At 45.4% G+C, this 24,325-nt stretch overlaps 2 protein-coding genes across 2 annotated transcripts in view; both read left to right on the plus strand.

Annotated features, from left to right (window-relative positions):
* Positions 1 to 600: 600 nt before the first annotated feature.
* On the plus strand, positions 601 to 1,922 carry prmt6 (protein arginine methyltransferase 6). Its single transcript, XM_084703218.1, has one exon. It carries the CDS (start codon positions 650 to 652, stop codon positions 1,712 to 1,714), a length of 1,065 nt encoding a protein of 354 aa, XP_084559344.1. The 5' UTR covers positions 601 to 649; the 3' UTR covers positions 1,715 to 1,922.
* A 12,559-nt stretch (positions 1,923 to 14,481) lies between these two features.
* ntng1a (netrin g1a) overlaps positions 14,482 to 24,325 on the plus strand; it is a 68,887-nt gene continuing 59,043 nt past the window's right edge. The window contains exon 1 of the mRNA XM_084703838.1: positions 14,482 to 14,733. Coding sequence (XP_084559964.1) covers positions 14,482 to 14,733 — 252 coding nt within the window. The remainder of the gene's footprint in view (positions 14,734 to 24,325) is intronic.

The following is a 24,325-nucleotide window of genomic DNA, read 5'->3' on the forward strand; positions in this document are numbered from 1 at the left end:
TTCCCCCTTACACTACTGTGTTCTGACCTCTCAAAATACTGTTTTCTAACTGCTGTGAAAAACCAAGAAGTTGTCTGCTCCTTCCTCTCTTTTCATCCAGCTGTAATGGAATGCAGCTACCTGCTTTGCAGGGCTTGGCCGGGATCTTTGAAGGGAGCTGGAAGACCGACAGAGGATTCACTCAAAGAGGAGACTAAGTATCTGTGTTGTGTTTCGGTATAGAGTGACTAAGCTCAGAAGTATTCTGGGAGGTGTATTCATATTTCAACTGTTTTCAAAAAGGATCTATTCATCTTCATCTTCAATTGAACTATCGTGATCTACAGTGAGACATTTAAGACTATTGTCTTTCCTGGTGCATTACGCAAGTGTTGCTTCAGGGACACACTGGTATTTTAAACAAATTATATATATATATATATATATATATATATATATATAAAATATATAATTAAGCCAGTCCGCCGTCATTTGACGTTTGTGATTGGATGATTGTGGGAGCTGTAGTTTCACATACAAAAACCTCTATCCATTTAGAGCAACTCCGCAGCCGTTTAAACTTCATATACCATCATGCAACAGTCGGCAAAATGAGGAAGTGATATACAACGTGACATACGAAGAAAAGCTGTGTGTGAGAACAAGGAAAATGTCCAACCAAATAAAGAAAAGGAAATTAGACAAAAACGTACAGGATAACCTGTACTTTGATAGTTATTCAGATGTCACGATTCACGAGGAAATGATCGCAGATCATGCACGTACTAACACGTACAGGACAGGGATATTTGAAAACAGCAGCTCGATTCAAGGCAAAGTTGTGTTGGATGTCGGAGCAGGTACCGGTGTCCTAAGTATATTTTGTGCACAAGCCGGGGCCAAGAGAGTTTACGCGGTTGAAGCTAGTTCAATCGCTGATCAAGCTGTGAAAATCATTAAACACAATCAGATGGAAGACAGAATCGAAGTCATTAAAGGTACTCTGGAGACAATCGATTTGCCCGAGCAGGTGGACGTGATAGTGAGCGAGTGGATGGGCTACGCGCTGCTTCACGAATCCATGCTTAACTCTGTTCTGTTTGCCCGCGACAAATGGCTGAAACCCGGCGGTCTAATTTTACCTTCAAAGGCAGAACTTTACATCGCTCCTATCAATGACTTGGTTGTGGAAGACCGCTTGAATTTCTGGTGCACCGTGAAGGAACAGTATGGCGTTGACATGTCCTGCATGTCTGAATTCGCAAGGAAATGCGTAATGAACAATGACATCACCGTGAACTTGGTGACAGTCGAGGACGTGTTGTCCCATCCCTCTAAATTTGCGGAGCTGGACCTGTATTCTGTGACCGTGGAACAACTGAAATCGGTGAAGGGGCCGTTCAAGTGCGAATGTTTTGGCTCTTCTGCTGTGAACGCCCTTTGCGTGTGGTTCACGGTAACCTTTCCGTGTGGGGACAAACCACTGGTCCTCTCCACGTCTCCATTCAAACAGGAGACCCACTGGAAACAGGCAATACTGTACCTACATGAACCGGTGGATGTGATGCAGGACACTCTGGTTGTTGGAGAGGTCAACATGTATCCTTCTGAAGACAGCTCCAGACATATATGCATCGACGTAGACTACACAATAGGGCAAGACAAAAAACACTCAAAAACCTTCTCCATTCCAGATGGATACTTGGAACCCCAACAGCTGCCTGTTGCCACCTAACTTTTAAATAAACATTGGAGACTCACCTGTGTCCGGTGGCTACTTGGTGTCCGTTTCCTGCATTCTGGTGACACATACGCTTAGGTCATTGGCCATGAAACACATCTATTATAGAGAGATCAAAGTTAATGCTGGCTAGGCTTGAAACTTTAAGTCATGTGTTAATATATCAATATTAAATTGAGAATGAATAAATGCCTAAAACATTCATTTGTTTCACTCTTGTTTGACCTTAAGCGTTACAAAGAGCCATATATACATGTGTATCAATATTTTATGCAAAGATTAAATCCCTTATCTTTGGAAAAACAAACATTGCTGCTGCAGTCAACAATGAGAAAACAGTCCCTTCCTCTGCCTGCGCTCCCCCATCATACTTCTGAATAATAGTTTGTCAAGTGAGTGGGCGCCGAGTTGTATTTGGACATCAGATTGTATTGCCCCAGCCTTTTCATGTACCAGCTCTTACTTTTTATATTGACATCAGACAGCAGGTCAGGCCGGGACAGAAACGCACGCTTTGACATTTCAATTTCCATTGAATGGCTTGGAAATCTAACCTTTTCACTCACAACCCAACTGTCATGTGTGATGGGTTTTATACAGCGGGTTAACAGCATGGCGTACCTGTGCTCAGGGGTACGGAAGGCTGTGTTGGACACACAATATGGCCCTATGTGAATTACATGATGAAAAGAATGGCACACAGTTCGTTATGCAGTCGTGTTGACTCGTGGCTGAATTGGACCCTTTGGGAGAAGGTTGTGGCTCGGACGCACTCTGTTCACCATAAGTGCCTACTGACCTGAACATGGACGGTGAGACACACCATGACCGTAAATACCTGACTGTGTGAGCAGGCTTCCGGGAGCTTCTGGGAGCTTCTGAGAGCTCAGTATGAAACTGGAGGTGGCTGAGCCTCTCTCCTATGCTCGACGCAAAACCAACAGTAACCTCTTCCGGCCTGTAGTCCTTTTGAAATCCAATAGAAACGGTGTTAAAACTCCAAAATCGGATTATTTGTCTTGTATATGGTGTAGCCATCGAGGGGGGAAGATCGATGGATGTGCTTAATCTGACTTGCGCAGGGCTCCTTGTGAAGTTCGAATGTGTGACAGGATTACTGATGCACTGATACGTCTCTATGGACGGCATCAGTCCCAAACGTGTGGCGTGACATCTTGGTCCAGTCAGACCCTCTTTGACAAAGGTTTGTCCGATTGGAAGCTACTAAAGCTGCTGCTGGTTCGTCAATTATTGGAGACTGATATTGAAACCTGTCTGAACATCCCCCCACACCATAACTAATCACCAGCTCCCATTGGCTCTTTAAATACATACTAATGATTTACAGTATACGAGCCAATGGCAGCACTTTTCCCCCACCAGCCAGTTACAGTAACCCCTATTTCTGTCAGGTTCTCTCGAGAGAACACATTGGAAACATGTTATTGACCAAACCTAATTTAGGAGGCCAATTCCCCAAGCTGTGTCCTGATATCTGCAGAGCGGAGCCACACTATTTGTCCGCATTATCATTTGCACTGAATGGGCCTATATTTAGAACAAAACGGTAAGAGCTGTCTTGCCGGTGACTCATTGCAGACGAGCATAAGAAAAATAATAGAATGTCAAGATGCATCTCTTCTATGTTAAGCAGTTACAGCAACTTTTAAACAACACCTTTGGGGTTTTTTTATTACATTTTTATTGTGCTACGCTGTAAACTTAAAGCATGGAAGTACATTGATGCTCCATACAGGGCTTAGAGAAAGATCACCACACACACACACACACAACTATAAAGGATATCATGTGGCCGTGTTCGGAATCTACAAACCACGGCACATTCCAAATCCACCATAGAGAGATGGCCTTTGAGCGCAGCAGACGACACTGTTCATAATCCTGCTCAGTGAATTCTAAGTCGTGGGTCATGTAAATCTGAACACAACACTTGAAACCTCAATCCACCTTGAACAGACCAGGCCTTCTGTGGCGTGGTGACTCCACCCGGCTGGACCTGCCCTCTAATCCTTTTCAATCATGCCCTTTCAGGATTAAACTCTGTTGTAATGCTCAGGTATTGCACACACACACACACACACACACACACACACACACACACACACACACACACACACACACGCACACTTAATTTAGTATTTCTATTTTGCTGTTGAGTTGTGGGGTTTAGAACAATGCAGGCCAGACTAGGTAGGAGACCAGTGCTCAGGATTGATGTTGGCGGAATGTACTCATTTCGAAACCAAAACACCTGGCGCAAACAACTGGATGTTCTGCCTACTTCATACACTTGTGAGACTGAATGTTATGGGGTAATTTACTATAGATTAACATATTCTGATAGGGGAATTGACAGATAGTTCATTGTATTTAGGTTGTTGAGAAATACTGCAGTCTATTGGTGCTCTATTTAATGTTGATGCTTTTGCAACTCAATGCACCTGCAGTTAATTGTAAACTAAATATGTGAAGTATACCTTTTGTGGTATTTTATCGCAGTTATGAATGGCAACATTCATACTCGCCATCTAATCAATACATGTTTAAACGTTTTAGCTATTACAATTGGTCATTTTGAGGCCTGTGGGCTAACTGGCCTGCACATTATGCTTTCATGTGTAAAGTAGACCTCGGCCTCAAGGTAGACTGCTTATCGGATAAAGGCAACGTAAGAAAAAAAAAATCTGATTGGCTGTCTCGGTCATCCCTGACACGGGGATGTACAAAACAGCTGTAGACCATTTTCTAATCACCATCGAAGCCAACAAAGCATATCCGGAAAAGGGAAAATGCACAGACAAGTGAATGACAAATAATAGAGGTTACGTCACGTGATTCCCAGAAATGTCAATAGGTGCCAGCCATTCAACCTCTTGAGATATTTGTTGACGCGTGATTGGGCACAACACTACCGGTTTGTGATCGCAGCTGCTGCGGATGAAGTGCTTTAATAACAGGAACAAGAAGCCAGTGGATCGTTTAAAACAAATCCTGTCCGGCAATACACGTGATCATTTGTGTGATAATAACCCCCTCTTTCTCCTCTTCGTCATTGTCACTAAGTTAACTACATGCAAGTCGTTATATGCAAGCATGGACATGCTAGTGGGAATGAAATATGTTTAATCAAAGCCTACCATACATAATCTGTTACGGAACTGTTTCAAGTTATTTTATGACCCAGAAGTCTATAACTAACGCAGTTGTTAATATTGTTTGGCTATTATTATCATCCAGGTTATCCATAGTTTTACTTTGTTGTACTTTGTCGGCCACTTTGTCATACCCAGTCAGGTTATAAAGCTATGTCCAGGCACAAAAAATCAGGCAATCAGAATTTTGGGATTAGAATATACATTTTCCCCTAGATATTGTGTTCTCTCGAGTAGACATCCAAAACGTGAAAACGTTGAGTTCTAGTTTTGTGGCGTTCCTATTAACATGAACACATCTTGTGCTTTTCAGGTGTGATAACAGCATTCTTCAACAGAGTGTAGCTTCAACGGAGTTGGGCTGGAGAGCCGAGGAAGCGACCTACTGCAAAGGGCAGCTGTCCAGCAATCTCGAGTTTGCAGTTATGGGAAACGTTAGGATTTACGTGTCATTGTGAACATGGGTCTACTCTAATTTAGGTGATTTCCTTAATTTTCAAAAATACATACAGACACGCAAAAAAAATATTGTTATATATGATATGTTGTCCTTTATTTTATTTTTTGAAGTTTTCCCAATCACTCTTGTTCCTACAGGCCTAAATCCCGTGCTTGACGATTTACGTGAAACAAATGGCCTTGCAGGCACAGTTAAATAAATTATTATGAGACTTAATGTCATGTGCTTATCATATCAATCTTCCCCTGTTATTGCGTAAGAATTGTGAATTGGGCTACAAGTAAGACTTCAGTGAGATTCAATAACACCAACTTCAACCACTCAAGATATGCTCGCGTTGGCGTCTATTGATGGACTAGATAACACACAACATATATCAGTGTCCAGTGAAAGATCTGCTTCCTATTTGGAAGCAGGCATAATAGCAGCATCGCTTTGACCTTGTTTTACGATCGACACGCATTGTTTCCTGACTTTTGACGGACAACCAAGTTGGATTTTTAAAAACGATTTCCTACAGTTTACATGGGCTATTCTCGTGTGCGATTGCTCCTTGGTTTCTCTTGGTTCCCGAGTAACCCATCTCAAGTGGCATTCTGAGCGGTCGCGCACCACACTCCCATGGAGCCGCGGAGAAAGCGGTTGTCTCGCTGTGAGTCTATCGTTTCCGCTTTATGTATGATGTTCCAAACCGAACGTATGCGTGTGCTACATGTCCATCTTCGTTCATCGTAAAGAAAAGGAATAAAGCTGTGAAAGAGGTGAGCCAAAGCTCTCTTTTTTTCATTTGTTGGAAGGATATGCGAGCAAACTTTTGATGGTCGACTTTGGATTCAAAATGACCGGATCTCCCCTGATGTCTAAATAGTGAGTGACCTAACATAAAGGTTAAGCCTATGCTATAGGAAACACGCACTTATACAAGTAACCATACACATCTGCAATTTATATGTTTGTTTTCACCTATATGTTGTCAAGTGTGCAAACAGATGTTGTTGCACACTTGTTATTACGTACGAGCAAGATAACCTGAGGACATGGTTTTCCGTTCCAATACGCGTTTCTCTGGGTTTTTTGTTAATCATATTAATCCATATCAACAAGTAACACAATGCAGCATAATCACGTAGCCTTGTATTAATTGGTCTGAACAGAACTAATTTGCCCTAAACTGATAAAGTTTGATAATCGAGAGAAAGGAATTGCGGGAAATAATTAATCACTGTCATTGCTTCACGTTTCCCGATTATTTTAACTTAAATCAGTTATTTTAATTTAGCAAGTAACTTTTTTTGTTTAGTGACAAGGGGATAATGCATTCACTTTTAATGCGTCTTGTGGCACTATTTTTATTTTCTTTTACTGCTATTATTAAGTTTTGAACCATATAGCCTATAGGTTACTTGACCTAGTAGTTTATAATATATATATATATATATATATATATATATATATATATATATATATATATATATATATATATATACATATATACATATATAGTAGAATATGTGTATCGACTAGTCTACATAGCCTATATAGCTATAAAGTATCTGTACTAGCACTTTAACTCACTACTCTTCTCCATTATTATATTTTTCTGAAGTGAATTTGGGTCCGGAACCATAAATGTGTGATTGGCCTTCCCCAAGGCTTTATGATGTTGCATAGGGTTGCTTCGGGCTAGGGTACCCAAAAAGAATCCGTTGATGAGACTCTTTCGCATGTGTTAGGTAAACTGTGAGCAAAGACCGTTATAATGTTGTGGGTGAAATGTATAAACCTGGGCTAAACTCGACGTCAGCTGTGCGTGTGTGTGTGTAGAGAAAGAGAGAGCAATAGATAAATGAGGAGGGAGCGAAAGAGTGCGCACCTAACGTGCGCGTTGTGGGTAAATAGGTAGTGTTAATTATGACAGCACAGTTGAGCGTGACACGGGTGGACGGTATGCTGACCCCCAGTTTCTACACGTCACACTAAATGGCTTTTCACCTAACAATCCATCAATCCAAGATTGCAGGTGAAGCTCAAACCGTTCAAATGTAGGTGAACACAGAAAACACGACGCGGCACATACTGTACATTGCCAATCCCTGAGTCCCCACCCGCACAGTGTCGGACAAAGACCTACCCCAAAACATTAAGTTATCCTACAGTAATAAACCAAACTCTTAGACGAACGATACATCTTAGAAAAACGATAAACAACTCAAATAACTCGATAACTAAGCCTACCTTTAGGACCCAGAGGAGCGCATAAGTACTGTGGCAGAGCCCGGGATACAATCACTATTTGCGCGCATTTGTGCGAGATTGCTTATCTCACACATCTCTGCTCAGTGTATGTGTTCGGCAGTGGAACGGGGCTACAGTAAGAACGTTTCGTGCAGAGATCTCCCGATGTTCCAAGTTGTGGCTATTTTGTCCCTACCGAGTTGCTTAGTGGTCCCGAAGAAGGACGTGTTGAAAAACACAGGTCTCTGGAAGAATATTCTGGCAGTGAGGGTTATCAGATGGTCTCAAAAAGTGAGTTATCTCAACCGTCATCTCAGTCTGAGCAGTTACCTTGCACTGTGTATAGGCTATAAAGAAAGAGCGAGGGATGCGTGACGCTGAAACAGAGGAAGATATTCTCGACAGCAAGGCTAATTGGTGTGATTCATGTCCCCTTTGAGTGTCGGTAACGACTTCATACCGAAAGAGAGGGAGCGATTATCAGAGAGAACAGCACACCCGTCCACAGGAGTCAAATATTTTGGCGTCGGGTTAAAGGAATGATACCCAATTTGAAATGGACAATTTCTGAAGACAAGGAACATACGCCTTTCAAAGTTTTGCAGTGGTCTTTTTCTGAGGACACCGTTATAAAGCTTGAAGCTATTTAGTAGTGGGATAGCAGGTGGGAGAATGATGTTCCGGAAAATTTTGGCAAAATCCTCATTTTATCTTTGGTTGTGCTGACCGAGCACTCTGGACACTGATCGGCCATTTGTTCAGTAGTGGGAGAAATTTCCTCCGATCTCGTCCACTAGCCAAAGATATGTTGCACAGCAATTCCACAAAGATTGACGTGCGTATTGGGGTGCTGTTCAATCGCATTGTTAGGCTAAGTCAGCTTCTTTTAACTATTGGGTCATCAACTTTTTTTCCTCCGAACTCATCACATTAAGATTAACACGCGCATCTTAAAGGGGCTCCAGTGGTCATTTCTGAACTTAACAGTTACTAAGACTGGACTGTGCTCCTTGATTTGAAGAAATCCCCCCAAAATGTAAGTAGACTACAATATTGTTTGGAAAAAGTTATATATATTTTTGGTAGTACAAGCCACGCCTGTCTGCTTTAAATGTAATTGAACTCAATGTCTTGCTGTCGAACGTATTAAAATTGCCACATTAGAATGCTCAAACGCGTGTAAAGATATCCGAGGAAAGACATACTTTGTAGACATTCTGCACTATTTGTTGTGAACAAGGCAATTCACGTGATACATTTGGATTAATGGGGCAATACTAACCACTCTGAAAGAGACGTTAATGTTATAAGTTTTTACTGACCTTTAATGTAATCAGAACCTATATAATTTGACACCAGTGAGTGCACCTTTGGCAGGGCGATTTATGAAGCGCCCCCTTGTGGAATTACTCCATGCCAAACAAAATTCAAATTTACATACAGTATTTGATTACAATTAATGTTGGTTTTGGATTGTATTTCTCATGGACAGTACAACTGTACACCTTTTTCAGTAAAGAGTTATAGTGGACATTAATGGAGTTACATTTTCATCAAACTTGTTTAGCAGTACATGTGTTTTAAATTTATATATTCTTCATTTTACTGTAACTGTTTTAATTTTTAAAGCTTTTTGTTTTTGTGCATCAGTGGTGGATACCCTACTGGAGTTTAATAGAACAAGGCCTAGATAGCATTTATATGATTATAAATGTACATTTGTATCAATAGATTCTATAATTACTGTTGCCACTGACAAATTATCTAATAGAAACATGGCGTAAAAAATAATTGAAACTCTGAGTTAGTTAACATGTATTTTATACAGAAAAACACATGTTAAATCTGTAGATTCATCACATCAGTCATATTGGATTAGATTGTTCAATTTATTATAACATCAACATTCTAAGTTAGCCCACGACAAATTGCACAGACCACATCTTGGCGTCATCACATGATTAACAGTTGAAGAGGATTTGTGAGGCTAGTTGACTAGAGGTGCATCTGGATCTGGGGTTAGATCAGTGTTGCCCGTTTGTGGCTACTACTGTCGACTGACTGCGTGGGCGTAGGGCAATGACTCTGGGTGGACATTTTGAGAATCCAGGCCAGCCATGTCACTGTGGAAGCTGAATAATATGGTGGCAGCCTTTTAGGAAAAGTGTCTTTAATAATGCAGAAGGTGTTCCTATGTCGCTATGAAGATTGTGTCTGGTAGCAGAAGAGAGAGAGGGTCATTGGTGGTATGGATGTTGTTTGGTGAAGGCCGGGTGCTTCAGTACTTGGCGCTGGAGTAGCTAACGCCAAAGCTACGCCAAAGCGACTCAGTGTCAGTGGAAGGGTCACCCTGTCAAAAGTGTCCATCCCCTCACACACGTGTCACTTTCCCCAGCTTACGAAAAGGGGAGGAGGAGGAGGGGGGGGGGGTGTAGTGTGAAGGAAAGAGACAGACAGAAAGTCGAGAGAAAACAAGAGGAGAGAAGGAAGGAGAGGGAGGGCGAAGCAGAGAGAGAGAGAGAGAGCGAGAGAGAGAGGATGAGAGAGAGAACCAGAGAGAGTGTATTGTGCAGTCGTGGGGTGAGTCAAGCGTGTCCTGGCAGCTGTGTTCGGGGACTCTTCCTTCCTAGGAAGGACAGGGACCAGTCAGGCACAGCCAATCCCACTGTAGGAGGGGGGAGGGGGGCGGGGGTTGTGAGGGGGGGGGGGGGGGGGGGGCAGCTGCCATGTCAGAACAGTGTTCTCACGCTGAGACCTGAACCTTTGCTCTGATTTCCTTGCCCCCCCCCCCCCTTTTCTGTCCCCCGTTCCCTCATCCAGTGGCACACTGCTTCACTGACACGCCTATTAGCTACCTGTGTCCTGTCTGGATTGGCACAGATCCAGGGCCTGCTGATTTGAGGTGATGACGTATTGAGGACAGTGGAGGACTGTGTGTTGTGTGTTGGGGGGGACCATGTGTTGATGGCTTGGTGGTGTTGGTGATTAGGTGGTGTTGTGGGGGACCGTTTGTTGGGTGACCAGGCAGGGTGGGGGGTGGCCTGTTTCCCGTCCTGTAAGAATGGCGGGTGTCGTGTTTGCAGGGGCGTGCTTCATTCCTCACATGTTTATTTATGAAGACTGTCGAATTGGCAGCTTGTTCAACGGGGAAGATTAGGGATTCTGGGAAAGCAATCCGAGAAGAAGAGAGGTTTCCTCTGATGCCCGTCCAGCCTTTTCTCTTTCTCTTTCCCTCCCTTTCCTCTCTCTCTCTCTCTCTCTCTCTCTCTCTCTCTCTCTCTCTCTCTCTCTCTCTCTTCGTCTCGCCCCTTCTCTTCCCTGAGTTAGCGTGAGTGAGTTTTCCGTCTCCCACGCGAGGCACAGACACCTGGCGAAAGGAGAGTCGTAGGGGAGAGGGAAACAGGCGACAGGAAAGAAGGGATGAAGAGCTGTAGGAGACGAGGCTGGCCAAGAGGGGAAGATGAAAAACATGGGGGCCATGGAAGAAGGCATTCCTCCATGTGTCAGAAGCTCCTTTGGTCGTCGCAGCCAACGAGGCGACCGGGTCTGCATATCCAACCATTAACTCTGCAACACTCGGCCACGCTCCACCGACCCTGGGGATGGGATGGAGACAGACTCCGGGGGGGGGGGGGGGGTTTCACAGTTAAGAAAGCCTCAACCAGCCCGTGGCTCGTAACCAGGTCATGTGGACCCTTGTGAAACATTCATAGGTTTAAATAGAAAAAGCAGCCCCACAATGCCATCCTTGGTGAGATTGTACATCCTTAAAATAAACCTCCGCCAGAGCGCCGTCTGAGACCTGGTTCTCGCTCACCTGCGCGGTCCAACAAATTCACAGTCATACGGACGGCATCCGATGCCACTTGTGTCGCAGGGCGAAACATCCCATTTTACAATACCTCTCGGCGAAACGACCGTATTTACAATTATCAGTGGAATTGACGGAATCATCTTATCGCCGTTGTGGATTTCGCTTTAACGTGGGACCTGGGTTGTATGTAACCATTCTGTAAAAATCAATCCAGCGAGCAGTTTAATCCAATGGTGTCTACTCTAGATTATAGATCCCATGCATAACATGCGGTGACATTCAATATGTTGCCGTGTATTAAGATGAAATATCTCTCACTTCCTGCCGCTCGGCATCTCAGGTGTCCCCGCGTTAGCCTTGATCGATGGGAGAGGAAGAAACCTGCCCCAAATAGCCCAGACCTCGCTTAAAATGCACGCCACGCGCCCTCGCTCCTCCTCTCCCCTGCCCTGGCAGAGGGACTCGGGCTCCTAAGTGACGGCTAATGAGTGGACGGACCAGACTCTGGATTGTGGAGAGTGATAATGACCTTGCTCTTGTGATCTTTAATGTGCCGGCTCCTTATCCAGCACAGCTTTCACTGTTCTCTCATTAGCCCTGGTTCTGGACCCGTCTCTGTGCACCTGCGCCCCCCCCCCCCCCCCCCTCTTCCCTTCTCCTCCTGACACGGTAACACCATGTCTGTGGATCGAAGCAGGGCGCCAGAGTGCTGCAGGTTGATTGGCTGCTTTCTCACCTGCCCGTGGCTGATCCAGTGACACGCCTTCACTTGAAACGGAGTGTTCTTTCTTTGCTTTTCTCTCAGTCTCTCTGTAAAAAAAACCCAGGGCCCCTCTTACCGCCTCCGCCCTTTCGTCTTTGTCCGTCCCATCACTCCATCTCCCTCTCGCGTTATTCTCTGTGGTAGGTAGGTTTTGGCCCTGCCAGCATAACTGTAGATGATAGTCGTCTGGATTGAAGGGGTGGATTTTAAAAGAGCAATTTTGAGCTTTTGGATCGAGGAAAAAGGAGCATTTATCTATGTTGAGGTATATTGAAAGATCCTGAATGCCTGTGGTAGTTTGATCAATCTTCTCCCCACCTCGCTGACTGCTGCTGTGGTAGAACACCCCTGACAAACAATGCAGGGCTCTCATGAGAACTAGACGACATCATAATAGCATCCCCCGTCCAACGAGGGATTCATTCATCTTCAGTAACGTACAGTACAGGCGGAATACTGCTTCTTCATTTTAAAGAGCAGAATCAATGTGGTCTTCGACTGTTACAACACAGCGTTCCTATTTCCTACACGCAGCACCTAAAACACAGTCGCCAAAGAAAAATGCTGGGCAAGTGAAGCGAAACTGCTTACCAGAGACAGTCCTGCCAGCACAAACGGCAGATTAACAGGGGAGAGTTTAGCCCGCATCTCTCCAGGCGATAGGAGCTGAACAGTGCCTGTGGCCAGGCAGGACTAATTGATCACAGAGGAGTAAGAGGTGTGTTGGGTCAGCAGCTCCATTGACTCGGCTGAATGATTAACCAGCGATAAAGCGTCCACATCTCAATCCCTCAGACGCCTGGCTAAAGTCTCTATCAATTACCTACCTGGAAAGCCACTGTTGGGCGAGGAAAGGCAGGGCTGAGTCTGTCTCTATTAGGGTACGACTCAGCCTCTTCCCAGCCTGGTTGCGGGAGGAGGATCGCTCTCACACTAGGAATGAACCGGATGCAATCCTAAGCTTTTCCAGACAGTTTGAAGGTTAAACTACAGTGCTGATTGGCCCGTCCAGCTCGGGTGATTCATCAGGAGGAGGGCAAAAGCTGGGAATACAAACAGCGTCTTCAACAATCAAGAGGGTGATGTCTGGGAGGCGTACTGGCCACACGGTGGACAGGGCATGGTTACAGTGCGTGAGTGGAACCTTGTTGTGAATGCTGTTCGCGTTCAACTTGCGCCATGACGTCAGAAGCACCACCTTCTGAGCCGGGTTGTGGCACCTCTTATAGAAGGCTTTCTCATGAGTCATTTCAGCCTTGACTGGAGTCGTTCGAAAGAGCTCAGACTGTCAACATTCACATTCTTTCAATAGCTCCATTGTTAGGGCTGCAGACACCTTACTCTGCTCGTACCTTCAGACACATGGCTGTGGCTGTACTCTCACTGGAATTGTGAACAGCAGCTCAACTCTGCACTCAGTTAAAACATGTAGATCTTAGTGCGTGTGCCGGTCGAGGTTGCCCGTGGTAGAACTGATTGGATGTGATAAACAAACGTTTGCTGATGTCAGCTGGGGGGGCGGAGGGCGGGGATGCAAGGTGTAGGCCCGGTGTGAAAACACTGGGATCTCGTTTGCCTTGGTTACCCAATCCTCCTGTTGTGATCAACACCTCACACCATCCTGGCAGCTTTGTTAGGGAGGGGAAACGGAAGGGAGGGGGGGATCTGTGTCCCCCGTCCCCCCGTCCCCCCTCCGCCACACACACACGTTCCATCCCCTTGCCCGTGCTAATGCTCAGTCGCTGTCGAAACTCGATCCCCTCGCCGAAGGTATTCAACCTCTCCCCCTCTTGTTTCCCCACAGAGGCCGGCTGCTGGGAGGACGAGGCCATGATTGACTGCGGACGAGGCTGAGAGCACCTGTCACTCATCCCTCCGTCAGCGTGTCAGAACGCCCGTCTCCGTCAGGGGTCAGCTCCTGCCCCCCCCCCCCCCTCCTCCTTCCTCCATCCTCTCCTCCTGTTATCTGCTCTTCGGGCCGGTGACAACCACCCCAACCACCCCCCCCCCCCAACCGCCGACCCGGACCGGCGGCGACCGGCCCCCAAGGTAACCGCCCGGGCGACCCCGAGATCCGAAAAAAACAAACGCCCTCCTCTCCGCCGCCCCCCCAGCCGCAGGAAGGCGGCATGCTGCCATCGTTCCCCGGCACCCCTCTCGGCCAAGCTCGGATTACTTCCTAAAACCTGCTCCCCGCGTCTCTGTGCGTGTGCGGCGTTTTGGCCCCGCGGACCTTCCACAGAAGAGCCCCCCCCCCCCCCCTTCGACCCCCCCCCTCCCGGGCGCGACCGCCCCGCTCGCCGACAGGAAGCGGAGATGCGCTGCTTCCCCCTGGCGCTGGTGCTGCAGGCGGCGTGGGCAGGCCTGTGCCAAGCGGCCATGCAGCATTACCCGGCGGCTTGGGGCCACTACGACGTGTGCAAGTCGCAGGTGTACACGGACGAAGGGCTCACCTGGGACTACATGGCCTGCCAGCCGGAGGCGGCCGACATGACCAAGTTCTTGAAAGTGAGCGTGGACCCCCCCAACATCACCTGCGGGGACCCCCCGGAGACCTACTGCGCCCTGGTGAGTGTGGGTCTGGAGTGGTGGGGTTGCGGTCACTGTGCGAGCCTTCTGGTGGCCGCGTCTGGTTTTGAAAGGGCGAGTGTGCCACTTGAGATGCACACAAGCGCGCGCTCGCGCACACCGCTGTCGGCGTGTGTGTGTGTGTGTGTGTGTGTGTGATTCTACATATTCAACACATTCAAGGTATCCTCCTTTCAAGTGGTGCTTCACTCTTAGTGACAGATAAATATGACATAGATATTCCTGTAATCGGCTCTCAAAAGTCATGGAGATTTCTCTCTGGGCCAGAGGTTATTTTATTAGTTCATACCTTGTTTACAATGAAAAAAACATCAAAGCATTTCTCACTCAGTATTCCAAATGTCATTGTTAATGTAAAAAGGATTCTCTTTCATACTCATTCTGCCCAAATTTGTTTTTTTCCCCCATAAAACAAATGCATTTTCCAGTTTAAGACTCAATTAACGGAATCCTGATGTTGAAAAACACAGTATGTCATTATCAAGTTAGAGGCACATGAATGGAAAACCCTTGAAAGTGAGGCTTGCTTTGTGGAGCAAAGCTGTGTGCGTTTGTGAAGAGGGTGTAGCCTATAGGGTGAAGCATTGCATTAGGAAAGGTCTTCCTACTCATTTAGACTCTTCACTTTGAAAATCCCAGCTGGTTGCCTTCATTTAGTGCCATGCAGTTGCCAAAAGATAAATTCATTTTAGGCTGGTGTGTGTACCAGCCCATCAAAGATTCTATCAGAACAAATATGCTCTTCAAAATTTCAAGAGCTCTTTAAATAAACAGGGAGAATTTCCAAGAAAGTAGTAACTTGCGGAATAAAAATAGCCACCAGTCACCACCAGCTGAGAGAGAAAGAGAAAGAGAGAGAGAGAGACAGAGAGACAGAGACAGAGAGCGACAGATCCCCTCCAAAAAAGAAGGGAAGAAAGAGGCTATGAAAACCATGCAGTGACTCTAGACCTAATATCTTGTGTGCGGGAGGTTTTTTCGAAAAGTGAATTATTCAATATGTTTTGTAGCTAATGTGTTTTATTCATAGGATACATTATTCAACCCGACATCTCAGAGGCACTTTTGAAAACGCTGACTCTGTGATTGACTCCCGAGGTTGGCTTGAGACGACTAGCCACCATTTCCGGGAGGTCATCATCCAAATAAGGTCATTTTCCTTCTCCCGAGGGGTATCGAGCACCCTGATTGATTCAATTTGACCCCACTGTGTAGTTCTGATTGGTTCAGGCCAGGAGACAGATATTGCAGTTGTTCTGCTGCTTTCTAAATGAATGATTTCTGTCTCCTGTGCTGTAGCACTCATCCATACCTAATTTCATAGCCAGTGGTTCAATAATCATATTCTATTTAAGGAAGCGAAAAGCAGGGGGAAGACGAAACCAAGTTGATTATTATTATGGCCCGTATTATAAACAGTCCAATGATCTCACCGTGGGTTGGCAGAACAATCCCTTCTAGAAGCATCTTTCCAGTTATACTCACATCGCTGCCCATGTCGGATTATGGAATTTCTTCAATTAAAACAAACGTTTTGTTCCTCATTAGCTAACAGTGGCCTTGTTAAGACACAGGCTTAACAGGCATAAATCAACAAGATGATTACGGCAAATGATATCGTTGCCTTCCCTTCAGTGCCAGCTGGACAATCGGCTTGCATTTGCTCTGCAGTATCAGGACTCTGTAAATCAATGTTTGAGCAATTAACGTTGAAATGGCAAGCAAGCTAGCTGCCGATAACGCTGCTCATGCCTGTAGCAGCTTGCATTATGAGTATGATCAGTCAGTATTCGGGCAATTAGCATCAGCCTGGGCCATGAGAGGATCCAATCTCGGTTAATTGATTTGTGCTCATGTTCGTGGCCTAGGGTCCAAGGCTGGTGGGATCAGACTGTAGATGTCTGCTTCCTGTGATTGGGAAGGTATCGCACGACACAGAGATAGAGGGAGAAGGGGAGAAAGAGAGGGATGGGGGGGGGTGGAGGCAGAAAGAGAGAGGAAGAGATAGAAAGAGAGGGGGAAATATGGAGAGAGAAGGAAAGAGAGGAACAGAGAGACAGGATACAGAGGGGAAAAAAGGAAAGGAAAGAAAGACAGGATAAAAAGATTAGAACATTTTTTTATTTATTTTTTATAAACAGAGAACAGAGAGAGAGGGGAAACAGACAGATCTAGCGTGTCAGGGTCTGGAGCCTGTGAGAGGGTAATAATCTCAGGTTCCTTCTTCATCTCACGGCCCGCCGGGCAGCCAACGCCCCTAAGACCCCCCCTCCTCTCCCCCCCCTCCACCCCTCCCCAACCCCCAGGTTATTTTTATTTATATATTTATTCTTGCTCCCAGCCCAGTGACCTTTGCCTTTGCAATAACTTGACCCCTCGTGAACTCTGGAGCGCTCATCCCCCCCCCCCCCTCCCCCGTGTTATTAGATTCCTCCGTCCCCCTTTAGTTATACGAGTCATCTCGGAGGACTGGGAAATGCCAAGGAGTTTGGGGGGAGTGGCCCCGCTGGCCTCGGGTCCTCTGAGGTGAGCTGCGTCAACAGAGGTCTCGGTCTCTGATGGAGATCAGACTCGATCAAATTGTCTAGTCAGGGGGATGTGGAGGAAGAAAAAAACATCTCATGACTGTGGTTTCCTCAAACGTATTGGGTTCTGAGAGTGCCCTTCCACATCTGGGAGTGTTCCCTCTGTGCGTGTGTGTGTGTATCCTCTCACCTATTAACCAGGAAGGAGCGACTCCCATAGCACCGTGATGAGCTTAACAGCCAATCAAATCTAAGATAGGAAATTAACAGACTATTTATCAGTTCTGCCAAGCTAAATACTGTCCTAGTATAATGAGACAAGCCCTCCTTCAGGATTTTTTATGTAGGGGTGTATCTCAATTATGGTCATTATAAACTCACAATGGAAATGCAGGCTTTATCTTCCCTTAATGCTACATCATTTAGCCAATAGAGATGGACACTTTTATAAGACAGGGGTACTTCAAGCACACCCACATTATCAAAATCCAGAAGTTGGAATACTGCATTATACGCAATGAAAACCCATGTGATCCCAGACAGCAAAAACGTCTAGACAACACACTTTTTTTCTTTTTTCTTTCCGATCCATTAAAAAGGGGGGAGATCACTGAACTACGGGTGTATTTTGATGTACCATTCTGACCTTTCTCTAAACTGATCCTGATTACGGCGCTTTTCGTCAGACAGGAGGCGTTTTAACTTGCAGCCCTCCCGCCGTGTAGCGCCATCCCTAAAGAGCTCAGAGATGACATTTCGTTGAGAAACGAGCACACTGTCAGCAACAATACGGCTTGTTTTCATATTTAAATGCGCAGCCCGCTCGATGCACATAGCAGAGAGTTTTGCCCGGGATCCAGTGTTTTGTGAGACAAACGTTGACATTCCATTTAATCGAATAGTTTATTCAAGCTATTTTCATGAGGATCGAGATTGGAAAACAGGGCACAAAGCGGCTTTTCAAAAGTGCTGACACTTAAACGACGTTGGACTCAGGTTGGAAATATTAGCATTTTAACAGTATTGAAAAACTAATTACTTATTCAATGGGCCTGTTGAACATCAGAGGGGTACTAAGTAGACTTTATCCATTTATGAATTGGCTTTCATCTTTGTCAGACTGAACAGAATCGAGAAGGATTGAAGTGCTCACCAGAAACGCAAATTGGGTATTGGAACCAACCCAGAGAGAGCTTCAAAGTTAACATATTTGTGTAATTTCCCAAGCTAGAAGTGTAAGTGATTGTTTCCTCTGATTCTTGATCACATTCGGGATAAACAACTAACATGCCTCCATCTAGGCTGTTTCTGTGCATGATTTGTTCTTTCATAATTCTCACCAAAAATGGTGTTCCAGTCTTGATTGAATTTATCAAACACAATCTTAATCTGCTCTCAAGGATATTTTCCCGTTTGACTGATTTAATTTCCCAGCAAGCCGCAATTGAACCTAACCTTAAGCACCAACAACAATCACGTTGTAACACAGGGAATTATTGTCCGTAGAGAAATCTTTTCTAGTGTCAGGAGCTAAAACGCAGAATCTCAGCTAAGGCTACACTCCGAGGAGTAGGCTGCCTCTCCACATTTCCCTGGCTAAACTCGGACACTAAGTTTGCATGAGCTCAGCGGCGATCAGGGATTTTTTTCATTATTCTCTAACTCTCTCCCGATCCCTAGACCTGGCTCTTATCTGCCTGCCTTGGGCCGCCGCAAGAAAAAAAACATTAAAACGAGTAACTGAGAGATCCACATTCCCAGCCCGGGCTTTATGTCACCACCTAGCACTGCACGGCTATCGTCCGCGAACTCCCGTGCAGGATGAGACTTGGCTATTCCAATACTCCTGCTGCTCTACACTCTTAATACCCCTGCTGCTCTACATTCTTAATACCCCTGCTGCTCTACATTCTTAATACCCCTGCTGCTCTACACTCTTAATACCCCTGCTGCTCTACACTCTTAATGCCCCTGCTGCTCTACATTCTTAATACCCCTGCTGCTCTACACTCTTAATACCCCTGCTGCTCTACACTCTTAATGCCCCTGCTGCTCTACACTCTTAATGCCCCTGCTGCTCTACACTCTTAATACCCCTGCTGCTCTACACTCTTAATACCCCTGCTGCTCTACACTCTTAACACCCCTGCTGCTCTACACTCTTAATACCCCTGCTGCTCTACACTCTTAATGCCCCTGCTGCTCTACACTCTTAATACCCCTGCTGCTCTACACTCTTAATACCCCTGCTGCTCTACACTCTTAATACCCATGCTGCTCTACACTCTTAATACCCCTGCTGCTCTACACTCTTAATACCCTGCTGCTCTACACTCTTAATACCCCTGCTGCTCTACACTCTTAATACCCCTGCTGCTCTACACTCTTAACACCCCTGCTGTTCTACTCCGCTGATGTTGTGAGCTAGAAGGCTAGTCAGGTGCTCCTGCTCTCATCAGACTTTGGTAGATCACCATCATCACCGTCCTCCTCATCTTTGGCGTCGTCGTCGTCATTCACCTGGAGCAGTCAAACAGATAAAACTATATCTAGGCTGCATCAGAACGGTTACAGAAGGGAGCTAGCAGCGTTGGTGGTGTTCCTGTCGATGTCAACTCCAGTAAGGGCATTCGACAGGCGCCACAGCTTGCGTGCTGCCAAAACAAGATAAGAAAGTGCTTCCTCAATTTAACCCTCCCGCTATGTGCTGCGTCAAGCTTATATCAGCCTGTGCTGTCCTTGTGGTAAAATGAGCGGTGTGTGTCGGTAACAGGGAATCAAACAGCGGAAATTTCCCATTATCGTGAATGGCTTGTCTTTGTTTCCAACGTGAAGCAGTATGTTTGAATAAGATAGATGTGAGCAGGGCCTAGGCCAACTACTGTGTTGCATGCCACAGATGTCAGACATATTGTATTCCTATGTTTTTGTAGACATGAATAGTCTCACTGATAAGAAGCCGTTATCAATCTCGGATAGCATGGAGACAGCAACATCCAATTTGTTTAGAGGTAAAGTTGACTCCAAATCATATAAAATCATATCCTCATAAATGACAGTTCCATGAATGTTGGGAAATTAACGGTTTCCATTGGATTAGTCTCATAATTATCATAATGCTTTGAGGAGGCCTTGCTGTCAAGGCCTTGTATATCGACTTCCAGTCTCACCAAAAAATCACATTGTTTCCATGCTAATATGCCCAGAACACCCATCCCAACCATTTGGAGCTTGCATGAATTTCCATGACACAGGGATTTAAAAAAAATGTATTATGACTAAGGATTTTTCCTCTTTCTCCTCCTCTAATGCGGGGCTAGTGCCAAATCCCTCTCATGGTAATAAGGTTTTTTTGTTGGGTTTCACAGTTCATTGCGCATGGAAAATTATCGTCTGAAACCCCCTCTGTGTATGCGGTTTCTAAGAATAGCCGTTTTACAGTGGTCGCCCGTCAGAAGGAGGGTTTGGGGATCCATTGACTTTTAATTGCTGTTAGTGCCTCAGGGGTTGCTGTCCCCTTAGCTTTCACGGCGCCGCCACGCTTCGGTGTGTCGCACGACGCAGCAGTGACTTTCAGAAGCCTTCTTTTACCGCTGAAAACATACGCTAGACCTGGCCACAGACATGTTCCGTAAGAGCTGGAGCGCTGTTAGAATCGTCTTAACAGAAGATGACGTGCTGATATGCACACACGGGCGGTAACACTATGATTTACTTGATGAGGTTTGGGGGAACGGAGAAAGATAAAACGTGTCTGGAATGTGTAAGAGCGCGTGATCCCATCCCTCATTAGGATCAATAGTAGGGGGTCGCAGAAGGCTGTGTTCAGAGACACAGGGCGTGGAGTCTGGGAGACGATTCTGCTGCCGACGAGCCTTTAGCAAGGCATATTAACAACCTATTTGAGGGGACATTTGTGTGCGTGTGCGTGTGTGTGTTTGAAGGGTCCAACGAGGTATAAGATGAATGCTAGTATGTGGTTCCCGGATGTCAAAACAAACCCATTTGTGAAACAGAAGCAGAGAAAAACAACCAGTCACTTTGGAATGCAAGTGTCCTATAGGTAAAATAAACAAATCCAAGTAAAAGATTTACAATCAATAACAAAGCGTGCCTGACAATGACCACTGACAGGGAAAAGGAAGATAAAAGTAAACCTTACAAATGAACGTGATTACCAAGTCTTTCACTTAGGGGGTAAGGATTCTCAAGGAGACTGAAGAAAATCCTCTTAGAAAAAAAAACAAAAATCGGAATACTTTATTTTTTTTTCAAGAAGAAATGGGAAGAATGTCCTTTCACAAAGGCTGAGGAAGATTTTCTTTTTTCTTCCCCTGGCTGCTTCCCCCTCTCGGGTTGGCCTTGAGGTCTTCTCCTCCTTCTCTGCAGCGTTTGAGGAGGCAGGGGCTGGCCGGCTCACTCCGGCTGGCCCTAGACAGCCCCTCAGATGACCATGATTGACAGATCAAAAATCCAATGATCTGTTGTGTCTAGCCTGATGGTAAGCAGGGAGCACATTCTAAATCAATGGCAATGCTATCAGAACTGGAAATCAAATACAGAGTGCTTCCCTGAGAAGCATGTGTATAATGACATTTTGTGCTGAATGTGATCGATTTGTGATGCGTTTTTCCGTCTCTATTGACAAAGCCTTTTCATATATTAGCGAATTGTTGTGAGTGGGACTGTTTTTTGTCTTTTGGACCATCAAAAGATAAAGTTGCACTGGAAGAGGACACACACACTGATGTATGTGAAAACATTTCTTCTTATTTATTTTTTTTACAGCTGAAAGATTGTTCAAATCAGAAAGAGAACAGCCTATCCCATAGGCTTTTCTGGGTTTCGGCTAAATATATACAGTTGCCCTTTCCTTGAGCCTCGTTTTACACATATGGTAAATATGCTGGTATCAGAAAAGCAAGTTGCCCCGTAAGCGAGCATCTGTCCCACGGAGAATAGCGCTCAGTGAAAAGGACAGTGTAGAATATGGGCTGGCTTAATTAAAGACCAGAAACCAGGGCAGCTATTTACTCTTAATTCGGACATAAATCTGCAGTTATCGCACAAGCGAGACCGTCTCCAGCAATTTAGGAGAGGCCCAGGAGTCTCCCTTTAGTGACTCGTCTCTGATTAAACCGAAAAGGAGAGCCGCAGTCTCTTTCCCGGAGGAAAGAGGACTAAAAAGCTGAATCAAACTGAAGGTGGTGATGTTGTTACTAGGCTGGATATTGAGATGGTTAGCATTTTATTACCCGGCTCAGGACAGGAGTTTAATCGGTAAATTGAGTCTGGACTTGCAGCGTCTGCAGGTCCCGTGGCCTCCGGGCAGGAGAGATACAGGGGCTGGCATTTAAACCTCTCCAGAGAGACTTCCTGACACTGGGGTTTTCTCCCTAATTAGCTATTGGTTTGACTTGTGGTGGATTGTCACCACACGCCAAACAGCGGTTGTCCATCGCTCCCGTGTGACAACCTTGTAAATGGAATCTGTAAACGTGACTGTGGAAAGTCTTGGCTGGAATTGTAGGGGAAATGACGTGTCTGTGATTTGTACATGAATGGATTCAGATAGTGTTGCGTGTCAGATGTGTGGACGAGGACTATATTTGCCCTTGACACGTTGTTCTTGCTCTGATAGTTCTGTTTCAATGACGCGAAATGAACTTTCTCGGCACACAAGTTATTTTACTGTGTCAAACGACCAGACACCATGACATTAGGTGTCGTCCACGGTTGCTATGACCACTCCCTCGCGGGACTGTTCCCTCTCATAACCTCGAGAGCTTTTACCCAGTTAGAGAATGGGCCACCTCACTCACGTCCTGCTATCAGCATGTGCTTTCATAGACGGAATAAAGCCAGGCTTTTGATCTTTCAAATACTGTGATGAAAGCCAGTCCATGCCTTTTTGATATCCTTTTCAGGCTATAGATGATATGACACTGGAAATGCATCGCAAGGGCACATCATCATCACCTCCCGGGTCCACAAACGGCACACTCTGTTTTGCGTTTACCATCCAATCACACGTCTTTTTTTTTCTCACGAGTCATAATCCTTCTTTGGATGAGATTTTGTTTCTGTCTAGTAGTTTGGAATCTCTCCGTGATGTGAGTGCCGTCGGTGAACCCCACAGACGCACGTCCCTTTGCTCTCTTGCCTCGCTGGAGGTTCCCTCCCTATTCTATCCCAAGCTTGTATCACGAATGCAACTGGCATAAAATCCCCTTTGCTGAGACAGCCACTAATTCTGTTCTCGTTTTCGATTTGGCTTTGGTACAACTAAGCAATTTGTTCTATTCCCTGTTGGATAAATTACACCCCACTAATAATCCTAATTAGTTCTCGTAAGTATTTTTTCCCTACAAAAACATTCCCGTGGTGAAGAGAGAAGTTACAAGGGGTGCATGTTCGAATCCCCCTCTTGTTTATTTTGAGGTAATCAGTCTCAGTGTGACCTTCGAGATAGATGTAGGCCTAATGTAAATGAGTGTGTATTGCAGATTTGTATATAAATAGAATAAACCCAGAAGGCCTTCCTCATCGGGCACGTCATTGCAAAAAACCCCAGTCTTTTCCAAATCATAACACATGTTCTAAGCAAATGATTACCATTAGTCTCAAAATCCTATCAGGCCAGGTTCTCCAGAGTTTTCACCCCTATGGAGGTAGGATTACATAAACCGTAGCTAAAGATATTGAATAACTCTCTAGTTTTCCTCTCTCCATAGATGAGAAGCAAATCCCTTTTTCCTCATGGAGACATGGAAGATAACTCTTGCTGCATGGAAGCCCTCATTTGCGGTATTGATGACAACTCTTTTCTGCTCAGGGGGCTGATCTTGGAGAATGGATCATGAAAGTGTGTGTGTGTGTGTGTGTGTGCATGTGTGTGTGTGAATGTGTGTGTGTGTGAGTAGGAGCACCATGTGGCAGAGCAATGGCATCTTGACTCTACCAGGAGATGAAAACAGCCCGTGAGTCAGGTCTACGTGCCAACCCACAGGATTTACCACAGAACAGTCTTGGTTGGAAGTTGTTGG

This window comes from Hypomesus nipponensis, chromosome 8 (genome assembly GCF_054491055.1).
Source record: "Hypomesus nipponensis isolate SF chromosome 8, ASM5449105v1, whole genome shotgun sequence".
Taxonomy (NCBI): domain Eukaryota; kingdom Metazoa; phylum Chordata; class Actinopteri; order Osmeriformes; family Osmeridae; genus Hypomesus; species Hypomesus nipponensis.

Coding starts and splice junctions, on each gene's coding strand:
- prmt6 (XM_084703218.1), top strand. CDS start 650: ATGTCCAACCAAATAAAGAAAAGGAAATTAGACAAAAACGTACAGGAT.